General features: G+C 44.6%; 2 protein-coding genes across 2 annotated transcripts in view; one reads left to right on the forward strand and one right to left on the reverse strand.

Annotated features, from left to right (window-relative positions):
• LOC103747385 (acyl-coenzyme A thioesterase 1) overlaps nt 1-9,274 on the reverse strand; it is a gene marked incomplete in the record, with an annotated part of 9,459 nt that extends 185 nt beyond the window's left edge. Inside the window, 3 exon segments of the mRNA XM_008849777.3 lie at nt 1-823; nt 3,688-3,890; nt 7,397-9,274. Of these exon segments, the coding sequence (XP_008847999.1) occupies nt 245-823; nt 3,688-3,890; nt 7,397-7,982 (1,368 nt within the window).
• An 8,345-nt stretch (nt 9,275-17,619) lies between these two features.
• Heatr4 (HEAT repeat containing 4) overlaps nt 17,620-19,581 on the forward strand; it is a 26,109-nt gene continuing 24,147 nt past the window's right edge. The window contains 2 exon segments of the mRNA XM_008849811.3: nt 17,620-18,948; nt 18,951-19,047. Coding sequence (XP_008848033.1) covers nt 18,168-18,948; nt 18,951-19,047 — 878 coding nt within the window. The 5' untranslated portion in view covers nt 17,620-18,167.

A 19,581-nucleotide genomic window follows, 5' to 3' on the forward strand; every position in this document is an offset into this window, starting at 1 on the left:
GTAGACCAGGCTGGCCTTGAACTCACAGAGATCCACCTGCCTCTGCCTCCCAAGTGCTGGGATTAAAGGCATGCACCACCATGCCCAATTAGGCACTGTTTTTAATATTATTACATAAAGAAAAAACTTAAAAGGATTAGAATATTTTCAGATGAATTAATCTGAACTGATATTCTTAGAATATATTTGAGGTTTTTTCCCCTAAGCCATTAGATAATAGGTTATATTTTAGGAAAGACACTGCCTAACTCTTACAACCCAAGTGTGTGTGGAAGAAAGCCTGGAGTTGTTGCCACACATCTACCTGGGCCATGGCATGAGCCTTAGGCTCCCCTCCAAAGGTGATATTAGCACTGACCAGGAGGTGCATGCCAGCTTTGCACAAGGGGAAGTAAGGGGGCTCAATGTAGTGCCCCGCTTCTGCATAGCAGATGATCTGGGGCTTTTCCTTCCCATGGGCCTGTAAGCGTTTGGAGGCCTCATTGGCATAGAACTCGCTCTTCCAGTTGTGGTCATCCTGACCTACCAGGAACAGGAAGGTGGTGTCAGACCTCTCCACGGGAATGAAGCTCTTCGGTTCTACCAAAGGGCTTTGCAGACCATCCACAATATCCATGAGGCCATCTTTGGTCATTTTGATACGATCTTTCAGTATGGACACAGGGGGTACACTCTCATCCTTGTAGTAAATCGTTCCCCCAACAGCAGCCACAGAGCCGTTGATGATGACAGCAGCTGTGATGCCCTTCAGGAAAGAGGCCATAGCAAGGCCAAGTTCTCCCCCTTTGGAAATCCCAAGCAGCCCAATTCCTGGACCTTTTACCTGAGAAAAGGACAAAAGAATAAGAATTAGTCCAGGAACACTGTGATTATGAGTAGGACCAGCCTGAAAGCGAGGAAGAACTAAGTCTAGCTCTGGGCTCTGTTCTCTAGACTGCAACCTGGAAAAGTCTATTTGCCCTTCCCCCATATCTTTCTTTTCACAATCTTTCTGTCACCATTCTTGGAGACTACAACAACCACATGATGATTCCAAAATTCTTGTGACCTTTTTCCATGATCCCACCTGAATCAGCCATTCCCACTGATAACCCAAACCTGTTGTCATCAACAAGTATTTTTTTAGCTCCAAAATCTCACCTCAAGCATTCTACTTTCTGGCCATCATAATTTTTTTTTAATTTTTAAAATTTTTTTTATTATTTTTATTTTATGTGTATGAATGTATTGCCTGAATGTATGTAAGTGCACCTGTGTCGTGCAAAGACTGTAGAGGCCAGAAGAGGGCTTTGGATCCCCTGAAGCTGGAGTTACAGACAGTTGTTAGCTGCCATATGGGTGCTGAGAATCGAACCCAGGTCTTCTGGAAGAACAGCACGTGTAATCCTTCCGTGTAATCTGTCTAGCAATGCTCCTTTCTCCCTCACTGAAACCTCAGCAAGCCCTCCTAACTTCTTCACTACCAACTCTCACTTTGCAGCCTCTCCATTCAGATTCTGAGCTTCATTAGCAGTCATTCCCTTGCGAATACTCACGCCTCCTTTATTCCTCTTCCTTTGGTCATACTGGTCTAGAAAAGGGCTAGCCCAGGTGAAATCACCTGCTCACTTCCTCCAGTCCTGTATTAGTGCTAAGGAAAATGGGTGTTTCTGCTGGCTGACCTTTCATTTCACATGAGCACCAGCATGGACACTGGTGTTCTGCTCTCCACTTCTCCAAAGGACATCTCATCCTCTCCTACCTCTTCCAGCCTCTTTAATGCCCTCATGTACCATCACCTTCAGCTGTTCATACTTCACTGAGAAAGCAAAAAGCTATGGGGTGGGAATGCCACACTGTCTCACTCTCTAGTCTCCCTATGCCCAGGTCAAATCAAGCTTTTGTACCGGATCTCAAGGCCCCTCTACTTGTGTTTGGGATGGTATCTACTTTCTCCAGGACTGGCCTCCCGTTCCTGCTTCCTATCTTCCTTTACAGTTCTCTCTTTGGCTCATTCCCCTCAGGTCCTTCCCACTCTGGTACCTCTTCCATTTACTTACCTGTGCCAAGCCATGCTAGTTACTGCCTTTTTGCTCTACTCTAGTTCACTGCAAAACCTGTGGCAAAGGCTGTTTGTTGGGCTTTCTTTTCATCCATTCCTAACTCAGGGCCTTCCAGGTGGTTAGGATTGGCACTGTCCCACAAGAACTGCTCCTGTCTTACACCCAGTGTCCTCTAGTGATACACAAACAGTCTTTTGGTTAACTCCTCACAGCAGTCTTTTTTCTTCTCCTCTGGCCCCTACAACAATACCCTTGAAACCTTCAAACATTATTCCTCACCAAAGTACTAGGAATTAGACAACAGTTTATCCTACTTATCAAAGGAAGAAACAGGTGCCAAAGATTAGATTAGAAACTGGCAAAATCAGGCCCAGTGAGATGACTCAGGAAGTAAAGCACTTGCTGTAACAGCATGATAACCTGAGTTTCATCCCAGGAACCCACATAAAGGGGAAGGAGAGAAGAGATCCACGAAGTTGTTATCTGACCTCCACAACACACCCGTGCATGCTCTCACACACCACAATAATACATAAAAACAATAATATATAATTTTTAAAAAGAAATTAGCAAAATCAAATCTCCAGCTTAACTTTTCTCTAGATACAACCTACATTGGCTCCACCTTTGTAAGAGCTCCAATCCTCCAGCCACATTAAATTCTGAATATAAAATTATAAAATAAGCAAGGATTTTCACCCAAACTTGGGATGTGCTGAATCTAGAATCTCAAAACTGCTAGTCCCCATTAACATTCACCCTGTGCTTCAGAGAGGGCTATAAAACAAAAGCATTTAAATGAGCACCTTCTGGGGATGGCCATGCTCTTTTTCTTTCCCTTTACTTTCTCTGTCAAACCCAGGGCTCTCAAATGTGCTCAGGTTCCTTACAATGTACAGGATTCAGAATGCCAGAATACCAATAGAAAGAGCACAGTAGTAATACAGCACCACATAGAAATGATTGAGAAGTGGCCATGGAAGGCAGAGGGTGTTGAGCAGAGGGGCAGTCATAAATGTGCTCAGTCTGTGAAACCCAGAGCACACATGGGAAGATCTGATAAGGGGCCCATAAAACTTAGGGCACATAAAACTTAAGATTTCCATATGACTTTTTCCAAAGGCCTTTAATGTTAATTACCCCTCTCTAGGCTCCCTCCTCTGCCCTCCGTCCTCATTCCCTACCCCATTTAACCCTTCCTACTCTATTATTCTTCTTTTTGCCCTTTTTATCACTGCATTCTATCTCCCCTCCATGAGTGTAAGAAATCAGACAGGCAGTGGAAAGGGGGTGCAGATAGTGGGAGGGGGTATAAATATGATAAAAATATATTGTATGCAATTTTCAAAACTTCAATTAAGAAAAGGGAAATCCTGCATCTATATTTTATTTTTACTTGTTTTTTTTTGTTTTTTTTTTTTTTTTTTTTTTTTTTGAGACAGGGTCTCCTGTAGCCCCAGCTGGCCTAGAACTTGCTAGACCAGGATGGCTTCCATCTCACAAAGAAAGATCTACCTGCCTCTGACTCCTGAGTGCTGAGATTAAAGGCGTGCACCACCATGCCCAGTCTTCTACACATTTTTAAATAAAAACAAAGAAATAATTCTTGGGGGCGGGGGGGAGGGGAACTTAGGGAAGATCTAACCTCAGGGTGGCTAAGCAGGTAGTTCACAGCTTCTTCAAAATACTCCATGCGCATGCTGTCCACGCCCTTGGGGAGATCATCATAGTTATAATAAGCCAGGGCCATGACAGCGAAACCCTTCCCAGCCAGCAGACTAGCTCGGTACTCCAGAAGGCCACCTCCAACTCCGAAAAGGTCTATGATCCCAGGATAGGGCCCAGGTTCTGGGGAAGAAACAAAACAAAACGTAACTAAAACTTTCTGCAGTGGTATCAAAAGGCATTTGTTGCTTAATTGAGGATGACCAAGTTTTCCATTGATCATCAAAAATGCTGAAAGATGACTGGTCTTCAGACACACAGTTACCCAGGCTAAATACAGAGTTCCCTCTCCACCCACAGTCCTCTCTATATCTAAAGCCTCAAGGCTCCATAGAGTTTTGGTCTTATTGAGACAGGTTTTCCCTGTAACCCCAGCTGGCTTGGAACTCACTACGTAGACCAGGCTTGCCTTGATCTCACAGAGATCTGCCTTGCCTCTGCCTCTTGAGTACTGGGACTAAAGGCATGTGCCACCACGCCTGGTGGCTCCATAGATTTTTAAGAAAGAGCACATATTACTTTTAGCGCTAAAAAATACATTAAGGGCCAGTGTAGAGTGCTTTTGTAGCATGCATGGCATATGGATTTGATTCCCACACACACACACACACACACACACACACACGCATGCACGCATGCACACACGCACACGCACATACACAAAACCATTACCCTCCTCTCTGCCCCCATAATAATGCCAATTGGCAGTGAGGATGTGCAGCAACCAAATCTAACCCAGAATGCTGGTGTTATGCAAAACCACACAGTGTGTAGAAAGCTGTGGGCTTTTTTTTTTTTTTTTTCTGTCCCGTGGAGGACAGAAGAGACTGTCGGATCCCCTGGAACTGGAGTTAACAGATAGTTGTTAGCTGCCATGTGGGTGCTGGGATTCAAACCCAGGTTTTCTGCAAGGACAACCAGTGTTCTTAACCACTGAGCCATCTCTCCAGCCCCCATGGAGTTTTTCATAGTCAAATTTATACTTACCATAGGACGCAGTTATTCCATTCCTAACTATCCAAGAAAAATGAAAAACTGTGTTCACACAAGAACTTATATACAAACACCTGCAACAACTTTATTCATAATCTTCAGACTGCAAATGAACTCAAATTCCCTCAACTAGAGAGTGAATACAAACTGCTACATCCACATAATGGCATAGTATGAAGAAACAGAAACACCTGATGAGTAGAAGAGCCCCAGAAATCTCAAATGTAGTCTACGGAGTGAATGGACACAGACTCAAAAGGCTACACATAAGGGCTGGAGAGATGGCGCAGAGCACTGGCTGCTCTTGCAGAGGACCTAGGTTTGGTTTCCAGCACCCACATGGCAGCTAACAACTGTCCATAACTCTAGTTCCAGGGGGATTCAAGGAGGGAGCCTTCTTCTAGGCTCCACAGGCATTACAAGACACAGGTGCACATACATACATGCAGGCAAAACACTCAGATACAGAAAATTTAAAAAATAATAAAAAGACTTTGTGTTCATTCTACATGATTTAATGTCCTAAATATTTTTGCCATCACTATAAGTAGGCCTGTTGTTCTTTTTTGGTCTTTTTGAGACAGGGTCTCCCAGTAGCCCCAGCTGGCCTGGAACTCACTATGTAACCAGGATGGCTTAAACTCAGAGATCTGCCTACCTCTGTCTCCCAAGTGCTGGGATTGAAGGCATGCACCACCACGCACAGCAAGTAGGACTGCCTTTCACTTATCTAATTTAAACAATAACCCAGCAACCACCTGGTAGGCACCACCCTGCTCAGAAATAAATTAGTACTAAGACAACTGACACCCTTGATACCTTTGTCCGTTCCTTCTTCTGCAGTACCATGAATTGTGTGAACTGTTGGTGTAACCACTCATATGTGGACTTTAAACATTTGCAAATTTTGAGACAGAGTCTCAAGTATCCCAATCTGTCCTCAAACTTCCTATGTAGGTGAAGATGGCATAGAACTGCTGATTCTCCTGCTTCCACCTCCAAGTGGGGTTACTACACCCCCGTGCCACCACATTGTTTTATGTGGGGGGATGAAATCCAGAGTTCCATACATTCTAGGCAAGCACCCAACCTTAACTGAGCCACATCCTAACTTGGTGAACTTTATCACAATGGAATGATACTGAATGGCCTCTCCTCTTCTGGGAGTTGTTTCACCCAACACAGCCTTAGAAACATGTTGATCCTTAACCCTGAGGTACACCTTAGCTTACTCATCAATTCCATTGCTGGTAGATATTTGGACTGTTTTCAATTATGCCTCCTGGTACATATGTACCATGAAGGAGTAGACTCACATATTCATCTAATTAAAAACTGTTTCTCAGAGTAACTGAACACTTTTAGCTTTGTATTTAAGTATCTTTTTGTTTGGGTACTTGGCATCTACTACTGGTAATGTTAAACTTCTAAAGTTCTGTCTTTAATTTTATTTTTCATTCCCTTGACTGCTAACATGGCTTACTAAGCATCTGTGCTGGTTAGCTTTAGTCAACCTGACACAAACTAGAATAACCAGGGAAGCAGGAAGAACCTTAAATGAGGAATTACGTTCATCAGACTGGCCTGTGGGTACGTCTGTGGGGTATTTTCTTGATTGCTGAGTGATGTAGAAAGACCCAGCACACTGAGAGCTGTACCACCCCTAGGCAGAAGGGCCTGGTCTTTATAAGAAAGTTTGCTGAGCAAGTCAGAGGTAGCAAATCAGTAAATGGTGTCCCTCCATGGTCTCTGCTTCAGTTCCTGCCTTGGCCTCCTCCTGATGGACCTGTCAGCCAAATAAACACTTTCTTTCCTCCCCAAGTTGGTTTTGGTCAGTATTCTGTAACAGCAACAAAATGCAAGCTAGGACAGCAGCTTTTCATTTTTTCCCATTGGTCAGTGGTTCTTTATGTAAGAATACCCAGTAATCTCGTATTTCCAGTTGACAGAAAGAAGCCTCCTTCCTATGGCAATTGCTAGTCTACATAAACCTTAACACACTGTGGGAATGGAAAGAAAAGTTACAAAACCAAAAATTTTGTTTTAAAATGGACCTTACTATCTTACCCAGGCTTGCCTTGAGCAACGTGACTCAAGTGATCTTGCTTCAGCCTCCAAATTTGCTGGGACTTCCACACACAAGACTAAGAAATTTTAGCTGGGGCTTGGTGGCAGTTGCCGCTAATCCCAGCACTTGGGGAGGCAGAGGGAGGAGAATCTCTGTGAGATGGAGGCCAGCCTGGTCTACATAATGAGTTCTAGCCCAGCTGGGGCTACCTGGAGACCCTGTGTCAAAAAGACAAAGAAAGAATAAATAAACCCTAAATGTAGTTCGGTGGTAAAGTGTTAGATCTCCAGCACAGCCACAAAGAAGAAAAAAAAAAAAACTCTAAAACAAATTCTGACAATTGAAACTTCATGGCTTTTATTGGCGTCTTCCCTTTCATTAAGATGCCCTTTAACTGAGCAGTGTGTTTGAAGAGCCTGTCGGTGCTGGAGCAGTAGGGCCACCTCCCCAGGTATCCAGCATTCCATTCCCATGTCCTCGACACCGGCCTCTAGGATACTGAAAGCTACCTCTTGGTGTAAAATCGCTAGGACCTGTGGCCAGCGAAAAGGGATGCAGGTCGGCTCACCTGGCGGCAGGAAGAGAGTGGCGCGCACCCGGCCCGCGCGCACGGGCACCCGCCGCACCCCGGGCGGCAGGAAGTGGCGCTCGTGCACCGCCCGGGCCAGCAGCCGCCCGCCGTCGGGCTCGTGGCCGTCCAGCACCTCCAGCTCCAGCACGAAGGGCGTCTGCACGTCCCGCTTGAGCAGGCGCCAGAGAGGCCTGTCGGGCTCCAGGGCCCAGAGCAGCCCCATGGGCTCGAGCCCCGCGAAGCTGCCGCCCAGCGCGGGCGCGCGCGCCAGGTCCAGCTCGCCGCCGGCGTCGGCGCGGTAGCGCGCGTGGGCGCGGAAGAGCACGGCTTTCTCGTCGCTTAGGGCCGTGCGCAGCGTGACGGGCTGCTCGGGGGTGAGTCCGCGCACGGCTATGCGCAGCGGCTCGTCCCAGCAGCTGCGGCCCGCGGGCTCCAGGATCAGCGTCGTCGCGGTCCGCGCAGGAGCCCAGTTGATCCCGACCCCCGCGCTCGCCTGCGAATGTCCCGACCACCGCGCCCAGTTCTTCAGGCCTCCTTGGCTCAGCCTGCTACCTCGCAGGACAGCAAGAGACGAGGCCACCATTTCGCGTCTCAGCTTTAGTCCTTAGACCATGGTGAGAGAGAACTGAAGTTAGAGAGCCTCGAGCGGCCTTGCTGCCCCCTCGCGGTCTACGCGCTTACTGTGGCGGAGCACCTCAGCCTTTAAGAGCTGCGAAGGGCAGAGCTGGCCAATCAACACAATTGAAAATAGTTACAGACTTTGGACAAAGGCGCCCGTGGGGAAAACCTCGTATTTCCTTCCTAGTACAGATTTTCAGGCGCTCTTTGCCGGATTTAGAGTGCGCTGGACTAGGTTCTTAAAGATCCTCTCATCCAGCAAGTCGCCAGATCCCTAATGGTTCCACTTTAGGACTGTAAGATTTCAATTTTCATCACGTTGTGGAGTAATGCACATTCTTTACTAATCCTAGGACTGCTCTTTCAGAAATGTGCACCATGTTTTGCTTGTGTGTTATGTGCTCGTGCTTAGTCTACCTGTAAGTCCCATATTCAAGGGGCTTGGCATATAACAGCTGTGTGACCCCTGACCCGGATTCCATAGCCATGCAAAATTAGCCCAATGACGTCATGGTTATTTCTTACACTGGGCTCTCACTTTGGACCTCTAGGCAGACGCCATCTCCTGCTCATCCTGGTCTTCTCGCCTTTCGCCAGTGTACCATAATAATCCTGCCAAAGATGGATTTTTCTTACAAGGTCTTATACCTTAATTACAAAGATGATTGCAAGACACCCCCCCACACACACACACAGAACTTGGGCAGACAAAGCTTTTTACCTACTTCACGAATCATGTGACTCTTTAAATCTCTAACTACGTTTGTACTGGTCCTGTGGGACAATAAGTGTATTTTGTGCATAGGGTCTCAGGAACTAAACAAGGTAAATAATAATAGCTAATTACTAATCCTATAAGAACCAAATGAAAAAGCCTGATTTTCTGAGGATCACACAGCTAAAAAAAAATAGGCCATCTATGTTGAGAAAAGGATTTGGAAAATACAATTATATGTAAGTTTTTATAGTTTAAAAAATGCATTAGTGCCAGGCATGGTGGTGTACACCTTTAATTCCAACACTTGGGAGGTAGAGGCCAGCCTGGTCTACATATCAAGTTCCAGGCCAGCTATGGCTATAGGGAGACCCTGTCCCAAAAACAACAAAAAACAAAAACAAAACCTTCCTACAAAACCAAAACAAAAATCCATAAGCCATTGTTTCTTAGACTTTGGGGTATTTTAATTAATTTTAATTTTCATTGTCCAGAATTTCTATTAGCAAACTTAAATGACTTTTAAAATTAAACAGAGTTTGGCTCTCTTTCAATTGTGGTGAAAGATATTGTGAATTGAAGTTTCCTGAAAGGCTGTATCTATGGCTTGGGATGTAGCTATGTTGGTAGAGTGTTTGCCTAGTATGCAAGAAGCCCTGCGTTCTCTCCTTCAAGCCCCAGCACCACATAAATCAGGTGAGGTGGTGCATGTCTATAATCCCAGCACTTAGGAGGTGGAGGCAGAAAGATCAGAAGTTCAAGAGCAAGGTCATCCTGGGCTACATAGCAAGATTGAGGTTAGTCTGATCTGAGACCCTGTCTCAAGAAACAAATTCAATTGTAGAGGAATAAAATATTATAGATCACAAGCCAAAATTATCTTTGGCTAATATATAAACTCAGAATACAGGACTAAGTAGGGTTAACAGACCTCTAGCCTCCTGTTAGCCCTAAAGGTAAGAATGCTGTAACATCTAAACCTATAGAAGAGATTCCCCTGCTTTGCTATAGTCCTCATACCTGATGTTCCTACCCATGTAACTGCTAAATGTGTTGATTTGTGACTTTTCTTCTGTAAAAACTCATTTAAGAGCCAAGCATGGTAGAACTCACCTATATATCCCAGCATTTGGGAGGCCAACCTGGGTTACATAGTGAGACATTGTCTCACAAAAAGAACAAGCCACCTTTAATCCCAGCACTTGGGAGGCAGAGGCAGGCGGATCTTTGTGAGTTTGAGGCCAGCCTGGTCAACATAGTGAGTTCCAGGACAGCTAGGGCTACAGAGAGACCCTGTCTCAGAAAGGAGACCCTAAAAAAAAAAAAAAAAAAAAAAAAAAAACAGAACAAAACAAATCTGTTCAAGTTCCTACTTTCACTTCCTGAAGTAGAACTGTTGGATCACACAGTGATTCTGTTAAATTTCTTGAGACACCTTCAACAAGGTTTTGATCTTTTATCTTTTAGACTTTCAAGTCTTCTCTATTCACCCTACAGGATGTACTTTCTCACTCTTCTGTGGAAATCCAAGGGTCTGAGCACAGCTTGAACACAGACACTAGTTAGCAGGCATGATGCAAACAAAAGACAGTGACTGCAATTGCTCAGCTGTGGCCTTCCACTACCTCATCATAACACAGAGACATCAGAACCAGCCATTAAACCATGAGTTGATTTATCAGGGGAACAGCCTCCTCTGCCATACATGCCTGCCACCATGACATTCTGCCTCCCCATAGGCCTGTAGCAATGGAGCCTGAGGACCATGATGGAAGCGTTTGACTATCTAGACACCAGAATTTGAAGACTAGTACATGAAAAAACCCTTCACTCTAGCCTTCTTGATGGTCAGTGTGCTATCTCTGTGTACTCTATTCATTTTAAAGGAAGCTATACCTTGACTCAGCATATTTGTCCTAGTTTCCTAATTACCATATTCCAAACTCTACATTCCAGCGTCTTACAAGCCATGTTTATTGTGACAGGTCAGGCAGCCAGAGTGTGTGATTAGAATCAAATATTAAAAATACAAAATAAAGCGGCGCTGAAGAGATGGCTCAGCAGTTAAGAACACTGGTGGTTCTCACATAAGAACCAGGTTGGAATCCTAGCACCTACATGGCAGCTAACAACTGTCCATAACTCCAGTCCCAGCCTCTTCTGACCTCTGTGGGCATTGCACAACATGGATGCACTTACCTACATGCAGGCAATATATGCATACGCATAAAATTAAAATAATAAAATATTAAAAAATACAAAATAAAGCTAGGTGTGGTAGCTCATGCCCATAATCCCAGCACCCAGGAGGCAGAGGCAAGAGAATCACTGCAAGTTCAAGACCAGCTTGGTCTACATAGTGAATTCCAGGCCAGCTAGAGCTATACAGTGAGACCTCATAAAAAAAAAAAAAAAAAAAAAAAAAAAAAAAAAATAAATCTATTTTGCATATCTAGTGTCAGCCATATCATATTCATAGCATACCTCATTAAACAAAAATCTAAGTCCAAAACAAATGCTCATAATTTATAAAAGTATAAGTAAAAATAAAGAAGAAAAAATACCTGACCATCACAGCATGCATCAACTAGACAGTGTTAGGCCCAGAAACCATTCATATAGTCTGTTTTGGCTTTTTTTTTAACAGGACCTAAGAGCTCCTGGGATATTAAGCTATATAGACATAGAGGTTTATTTTTCAAAGATTGACTAGGAAATCCATTAAGACACCAATCAACAAATATGAGGCAACTTTCCAAAGAAGGAAATTTAATAAGTAGTTTAAGATACCCCCAATAGAACCCACAGTTTCTGTGAGTAGACTCATGGAATTCTGAAGTCAGTTGCTTGGTGACCATAAGCAGTTAAGCAGCACTGAACCCTAGGGAACCAAGGAAGGATTAAGATGTAGAATCCTGCTTCCCTTTGACTGTACTGTGGGAAGATATACCATTTTGAAGGTAATTTCAAAGCTTGGCAGCCTTAGCAGGATCTAGAGTTGGTATCAGATGCATGAGGAGAGGCAACCTGTAGTAATGGGAAAAACTTTGGGTAAGTACAAAAGGATCAGTATTCAGATAGCTACCAGGACTGTGAGCTTAGTCAAGTCTCTTCTCTCTATACCTTGGTTTTGGGATCTGTAGGATGAAGGCATTGGAGCAGACCATTTTTATGGTATTTTGTGTTGCGGACTCTCCTCAGGCCTGCTGTGAAGGCCCTAACCTGGATCGGGTCCCCTGCCGATTGGGGAGGCAAGAGGCGTAGAGTCACAACACACAGACTCTGGGAGTTGGGTAGGCGAGGTGCTGCAGGCTCGGTTAATGCAGGAGGGGGCAGGCCTTATATTTCCCTTTTCTCTGCCCCCAAGTCCCTTTAGTCAGTGTATCGGTTTCTGATTGGTCCGCGCCATGCAGTCTGTCAGCAGTCACTGGGCTTGCGAGCAGGGTACGGAGGCGTGGGCTCCTTTTGGCGGGCTATTTGCGGATCAAGAAGTGAAGTGAATTCTCGGCGAATCCCAGGGCTCTGGGTCTGCGCCATCTTTGGAGGCCTCCTGCTACAATTTTGAAGCATTATCTTTGGGGACAATTGTATAGCTGTGTGAATGCATGGTGAGAAATGGAAATTAGAAGTCAGAGAATGTGGGGAGGGGAGGAAATTTTGAAGAAAGGTAGAGGGGGAGTGGGGGATAACCCAGATTGAGTCTGGGAGTTCCCTGATCTTGCTCTCCTTATTAACCCAAGTTTCCCTTATAATGGAAGCAGGATAGAAAATAGAAAGTTATGGGACATGAGAAATGAGCCCATCACCTAGGAATCTGGTTGAAGCTTCTTACCAGATGAGAATTCTAGCACAATTAACAACTAAAGGCCCTGTTCCCTTCCCAGCTATAAACCTACAACTTTCTTGAAATATCACCAGAAACCCCATTTACAGGGAAAGGACATGTACTAAAACCCTCGTGCAACCCTAATGTTGTAACAGAAAGTGGCAGGCAGAGCGGTAGGTTGGTTTGAGAAAAAGGAAGCTGAGACCAATTACCCTTCAGAGTAAGTTTTATTAGGAAAAGAGCCTAGGGTGGGGGTGGCATGGATGGGATGATCTGGCCTTGAAGTGGGAAAGCAATCAAGAGACATACAGCTTCGTACCAGAGACAGGATGATGGGGCCTCAGAGGGAGAGAAAAAGCCTCCACTTCAAATCCCAGAGGAGCTACATTAGGAGAGAGAGCCTCCTTAAGTGGGAGGCATTAGGAGAGACGGGCACCATATATAGCAGCGCCTAAAAGGGGGGACAGAAACTTCAGTTCCCAAGAAACCAAAGAAATGTCTTACCTTTATAGTTTTTCAGAGGGTGGTGGGAAGCTTTACACCATATGACCTAGTCTGGCCTAGTCTAGGTACCAAGGGACAGGTATTAGGCAGAACCATAAACTTATCTTGCAGCTATGAGGGGAAGGGGCTACAAGCCACAGCACAATATAGCTTCTTATCAACTTTAAAGAGGGAGGGTGAGAGGGAACATTCACTGCAGGGGGCACTGATTGATTCTGGAAGAAAGACAGTGTCTTTGTCTAACATCTAGTGGCTCCTGATTTTACTTTATCAGGTTATAATTCCAACCAAGGTCTCTCCAGAACTTCCCTATAATTTCACTTAACAAGAGAGAGGGAAAAAAGGTTCTCTTTTTAAAAAAAAAGTATTTATTATTTTTATTTAATGTGTATGAGTGTATTGCCTGCATATAAGGGCATTCATGTCATGCAATGCCCATGGAAGTCAGAAGAAGGGGTTGGATCCCCTGGAACTGGAGTTACAGATGGGTGTTAGCCACCATGTGGGTGCTAGTAATTGAGCCCCTGTCCTCTCCAAGCGCAGTCAGTGCTCTTAACTGCTGAGCCATCTCTCTAGCCACCCAACTTCAGTTCTTGATTATAAAATTACATTCTCTCTACAAGTATGTTCTAGTCAGTCAAGACCAAGCAGTCTACAAGACCTTTAACACAGATGTAGCTTCTTCCAAGAACTTTATTTTATATCCCTCACTAATAGTCTTTGCCCCCATGGTTTCTATAAATCTAATGTATATTCCAACCCGAGAGGTGGTTAAATGCCGGTTTCAAAGCCTCACTTTTAATAACAGAGGAAATACATTATTTAACCCATTTCAATCACTTGTACAATAAAGGTATCAGACCAGAGGGTAAGCAAATAGAACACTGGAACTAAAGTTGGAATCTCTGAGATACAACCCATTTTGAATTGAAGGGTTGTTTTAGATTTATAAAATATCAAAGATAGGAGGGGACTTCAACTTTTACATTGTACAGTTGGGGATCTATAAAGCTCAAGTTTTAACTGGCAGCCTACAGCCTAACTTTCCAACCTCTCTTGGCATTCCAGTGAAAGTTTCTAGAAGTGCAGAGATAAGCCTGGTAGATGCTGCATGCTGGAACTACAGGATATAGTCTACAGTTAGGCTACATTGACTACCTGGGAGTTTTGCTTTGTTGTTTTGTTTGGGAGGGGTGCTGCTAAATGTACCAAAGGTCCAGGGTCTGCTGTTTTGCTTCTGGTTCTGAAAGGATGTTTGTTGGAAGTGAGGACCCTGAACATATAACATCTACATTTGGATAATGTGGAGCTTCTGATTTCTATGTAGTACTTTTCTTCCTCTCTAAGCATCTTCAAAGTGTCTGCCTAAAGTGTCTTCCTAAAGTCTACCCCCAGTGAATCTAATTCAGAGCTCTGCCTCTTAAGAGGTCCATCTTGCAAAACAATAATAATTTCTTACATTTATGTACTCCTTTGGAGCTTATAAAGAACTTTCACACATTTTCAGTTTTGAGCTTTAGGGTATCAACACCAAATTAAAATGAAATCAGAATCTTTGCTTTCAGACTGCCAAACCAAAAATATTAAGTCAAGGAACTATAATGGGGGCTGGCTGGAAAGTGCAGAACCTGGCCTCACCTCTGTGTTCTGATGCTAAGACGGAGAAGGACAAAGCTCTTCTGATCAAACCTTATTTTGCTCTTTATGTATATCTTCATTTTGGTGTGTGTGTCTTCCTTTTTTTTTTTTTTTTTTTTTTTTTTTTTTTTTTTTTGAAAAAAAAAAAAAAAAAAAAGAGGACGATAAATCTTTCACTGTGATATATCAAAATAAAAAAAAAAAGGTCTTTTTGAGACAGGGTCTCCCTGTAGCTCCAGCTGTCCTGGAACTCACTATGTAGACCAGGCTGGCCTTGAACTCACAGAGAACCACCTGCCTCTGCCTCCCAAGTGCTGGGACTAAAGGTGTGCGCCACCATGCCCGGCGTGTGTCTTCCTTTTAAAATGAACCTATCATGCATCTCCTTCCTTACCAATTAGCCATCACATCAGACAATAACTATTCTTTTGAGAATGTATGATAACTGATGATGATGATATAGTATTCTTTCTGGTTACACTATTACTAAAGTTCTTATTGCACAGGTTAAAAGGGCATGTCTGAGGACACCTATCACTCTATATAGGAGGGAGGGAAACCCATCCTCACCCTGTTTTTAAAGTGTTTAAGGAACCAGCAAGATGGCTCAGTGGGTAAAGATGCTTACTGATGACCTGATTTCCATCTCTGGGTCCCATGTGGTGGAAGGAGAGAACTAATTCCCACCAGTTATCCTCCAACCTCCACATGCTGGAGTATGCTGTGGCATATGCCCACAGACATGTGCACATGCACACAGAGACACATAAAATTAAATGTATAAATATAATTTTAAAAGTGCCTAGAATCAAAATGCCTCCTGACTTAGGATAAAGATCTACACTGTGTAAGAATGTGAAATGTTTTATTAGAGCAATACACACAGGACACACAGTGTTCTCATTTGACAGTTCATTTTCAACCAGCAAGAGTAGGCAACTATTTCAGGAAAAATATTTCCTTATGACTAGCCTTTACCTTTGCCCTAATTCTTCTAGTCCGATTATTTAAATACCAAATGCCCTTGTGGCCATGCTGCCCTCATGGTTGTGAAGGGATAAAACAAACTATTTTTTTGTAGGAAAAAAAATCTTGGGCTGGAGAGATGGCTCAGCAGTTAAGTACACTGACTGCTCTTGCAGAGGACATGGGTTTAATTCCCAGCACCCACATGGCGGCTACGAACTGTCCTTAACTCCAGTTCCAGGGGAATCCAACACCCTCTTCTGACCTCCGCGGCATTGCACAACACGGGTACACTCACATACATGCAGGCAATATACTCATATACACAAAATAAAAAAATTTAAAAATTTTAAAAAATCCTAAAGCCAAGCATGATGGCACACACCCTTAGTCCCAGCATTCAGGAGGCAGAGGCAGGTGAAACTCTGAGTTCAAGACCAGCCTGGTCTACATAGTGAGTTCATGTCAGCTGGGGCTATAGGAAAACCCTGTCTCAAAAAGACAAAAAAAAAAAAAATCGCATAGGAGTATCAAAATAATCCCATGTGACTTAATTTGAAAGAAGTTATCGACTCTGGCCTAGAAGCAAACATTCTATATAAAAGCTGACCATGATAGAAAGACATCACAAGGTCATGGCTCATTCTTGGAAGATGGTAGGATAAGTTGAACCCTAGGAAAAGAAAGTATGTGCTGCATGCTACTGAGGAAAGGGAAGAATCATATGGTTGGGGGTGGAGGGAACCTTGGGACAATGCAGGAAGGACAGGAGTTGGTCTGAGTGAAATAAAAGCACTTGCCCTTGGGAGTGTGGCAAGACCAGCATATTGAGTGATGGGAGTGGAGAAGGCCAAGAATGGCACAAGAGTTAAGTTCTCTGGAGTTGCAACCCTGCAAACTGCAGAATTTGAAACCTAACTCCTCTATTTATGGGCCTTGTGATCAGAAGCAATCTACCTACCACTTTGAGCCCCAGCTTCTTTGAAGATATACGTTCCCTCTGCAAAATCATTAGCAATGTACTCCATTATTACTAATAACTATCATTATTAGGCTAGAGAGTGCTTCAGAAGGAAACCAAAACAAAATAAATGGAAGTACTTATTCTCTGTGGTGTTTCCCATGTTAGCTAAAACCTAGAAACAGTTTACCCAATAATTAAAGAGCCAAAGTAATTTATCTACTCCATAGACTATGATATGGATGACTTAAGCTTTTTTATATATTTTATTTATTATTTTTATTTTATGTGTACGTGTGTATTGCCTGCATGTAGGTAAGTACACCCGTGTTGTGCAATGCCCGCAGAGGTCAGAAGAGGCTGTCAGATCCCCTGGAACTGGAGTTACGGACAGTTGTTAGCTGCCATGTGGGTGCTAGGATTAGAACCTGGGTCTTCTGCAAGAGCAGCGTTCTTAGCCACTGAGCCACCTCTCCAGCCCCAGCTTAAGCATTTTAATAGTGAAGGTTATATAGCAATATGGAAAGTCTCTAGTGGTTTGACAAACAAAAGAGGCAGGAAACATGGACATGGAGAAGCACAGTTAGAGAACCAAATATTTCAAAATGTAAGATGCCACACTTAAAGAGGTATGGGCTAGGAGGGATTTATAAATTCAAGTATGATAAGGTGGCCTCAGTAGGTCAAGAAAGAGTTATGGGACAGGTAGAAATTGAGCTGGACCAGGTGAGATTTGTGCCAAGTATGGACGAAAGGCCATTTCATGCAGAGGACATGGTAAGAAGCTGCACTGTGTAGACAGAGAAATGCTCACAGAGCACCCGGGGATTCAGCTGCCTCAGAGGTTACATGCCAGGTCAAGGTTACAAACTGCTCGTGGAGAATTATGAAGCCTGAGTTGTTTGACTTATATGCTATAAGCCTTTTCTCTTTCTTTCTTTCTTTCTTTCTTTCTTTCTTTCTCTCTCTCTCTCTCTCTCTTTCTTTCTTTCTTTTCTTTCTTTTTCCTTCTTTCTTTCTTTCTTTCTGTCGGGAGGGCAGGGGGAAGGGTCTGGCTATGTTGCTCAGTCTGGCCCGGAACTCCTGGACTCACTCTGCCATCCCACCTGACCTTCCCAGTACCTGGAACAACAGGTATGCTCTGCTGTGCCCAGCTGCCTCTATAAGCTTTTTGAACAGAGAAAAGGAAATGTTTGAAGGAAGAAATGTGGGGTACTGTTGAAAAGCAAGGATCTCTCTTAAGAAGACAAGAGTCTGAGCCTGGGAGACAAATGAGAGAATTGGAAGCAAGGGTCTGCTATAAGAAATATTTCAAATATTACACACTTTCTTTCGTTCTTTGAATTCTCATGACTTCCTCACCCCACCCTGCCCCACTCCACTCCACTTCTCCCGGCTGTATTCCAAGTCACTTTCTTCCTGTAATTTCTGCTAGCCTAAAGCATTCTTGGTGTCTTCCAGCCCCTTCTCAGGTGCCTGGTCCCTGCTATAGGCACTGCCTCTGAATCAGCAGAGTGGAGAGGAGCATCTGCTGGGAAACATGAACAAGACCAAAAAGAGAAAGACACTTCCCTCCTTCCGTTGTCTTGAGCCACTCCCGCCTCGATTGGGATGGGGCATGGCTTTCCTCTGCACAAAACCCATGGACAAGGTGGAGTATACCTCTGTCTCTAGAGTGCCACCGGTTTTCCACTTCAGCCCACGGTACTGTGACCATGTTAAGACCCAGTATCTGAAAAAGGCTGCAGCCAACCTTTCCTTCTCTCAGGAGGTAAGGTGGCAGCGGGGGCTGCCCAGCATGCCTTATAGCCAATACAGCTTTGACCACATCTATAAAACAGATGACACCATCCTGCCTCCCCAGACCAGGAAGGTCTACACTAAGAAACCTGCCAGCAGTAAGTTTCTGTATTCCTCAGCTCTCTCAGCAGGAGACACCACTCAGTCTGTGAAGACAGAAAGCTCTGCCAATTCTAAAAAGATGAAGAAACCAAAGCCAGAATGCTCGGAACAGAAAGCAGTTCACCCTCACACCCATCATCCCTGCAGGAAGCTAGATACACTGGACCTGTCACCCTCTCCAGATGAGAGTCTGGAGGAAAGGGAGGCCTGGCTTCCGCCTGCAGAGGCGGCGGCTAGAGGCTGGGAGGCTATCGTGCTGAAGAAGCTGAACAAGCGCACAGCCCAATGGATCCAGAGCAAGCGTCCTCTGAGGCCTGGAGTATCGCCCAACAAATGGCAGAGCTTCCTGCGCCAGCAGTATGACTGGAGCCACATTTGGGATGAACTCACCTCAGCCAGTGACCTGGAGCTCCTAAAACAGTGGAGGCGGAAGAGACAGCAGAATTGGAGGGTAAAGCCATCATCCCACCTCCCCAGGAAATAAAGAAGCCAGAACTGCTGCTTCCTGTTTACTACAGGTAGGGAGCCTGGGGTGGGCTCTGCAAAGTTCCTGATGCCTCTGTAAGGACTGTAGGTGAACTCTGGCTCCTTATTTGACTTCATCTTATTTAGTGGTGCTAGGTATGGACCCACAGCCTTGCACATGCTCAGGAAGCATTCTACCACTGGCTCTACCCTGGCCCACTGTGCTGGATAGCTTTAGTGTCAACTTGACACACCTGGGTAGAGGGAGCCTCAATTGGGGAATTACCTTCATTGGACTGGCCTGTGGCCATGTCCATGGGGCACCTTCTTGATTGCTGAGTGATGTGGGAGGGCCCAGCCCACTGTAGGTGGTGCCATCCCTTGGGCAGGTGGGCCAGTGTTGCATAAGAAAGCAGGCTGAGCAGGGGCCAGGGGAGCCAGCCAGTAAGCAGCATTCCTCCATGGCCTGTGCTCTAGCTCCTGCCTCCAGGTTCCTTCCCTGAGTTCCTACCTTGGGCTCCATGATAAACTGTGACCCAGGAGATGTAAGACAAATAAACCCTTTCCTCCCCAAGTTGGTAGTGGTC

This window comes from Nannospalax galili, unplaced genomic scaffold (assembly GCF_000622305.1).
Source record: "Nannospalax galili isolate Female #2095 unplaced genomic scaffold, S.galili_v1.0 scaffold24, whole genome shotgun sequence".
In the NCBI taxonomy this organism is placed as follows: Eukaryota; Metazoa; Chordata; class Mammalia; order Rodentia; family Spalacidae; genus Nannospalax; species Nannospalax galili.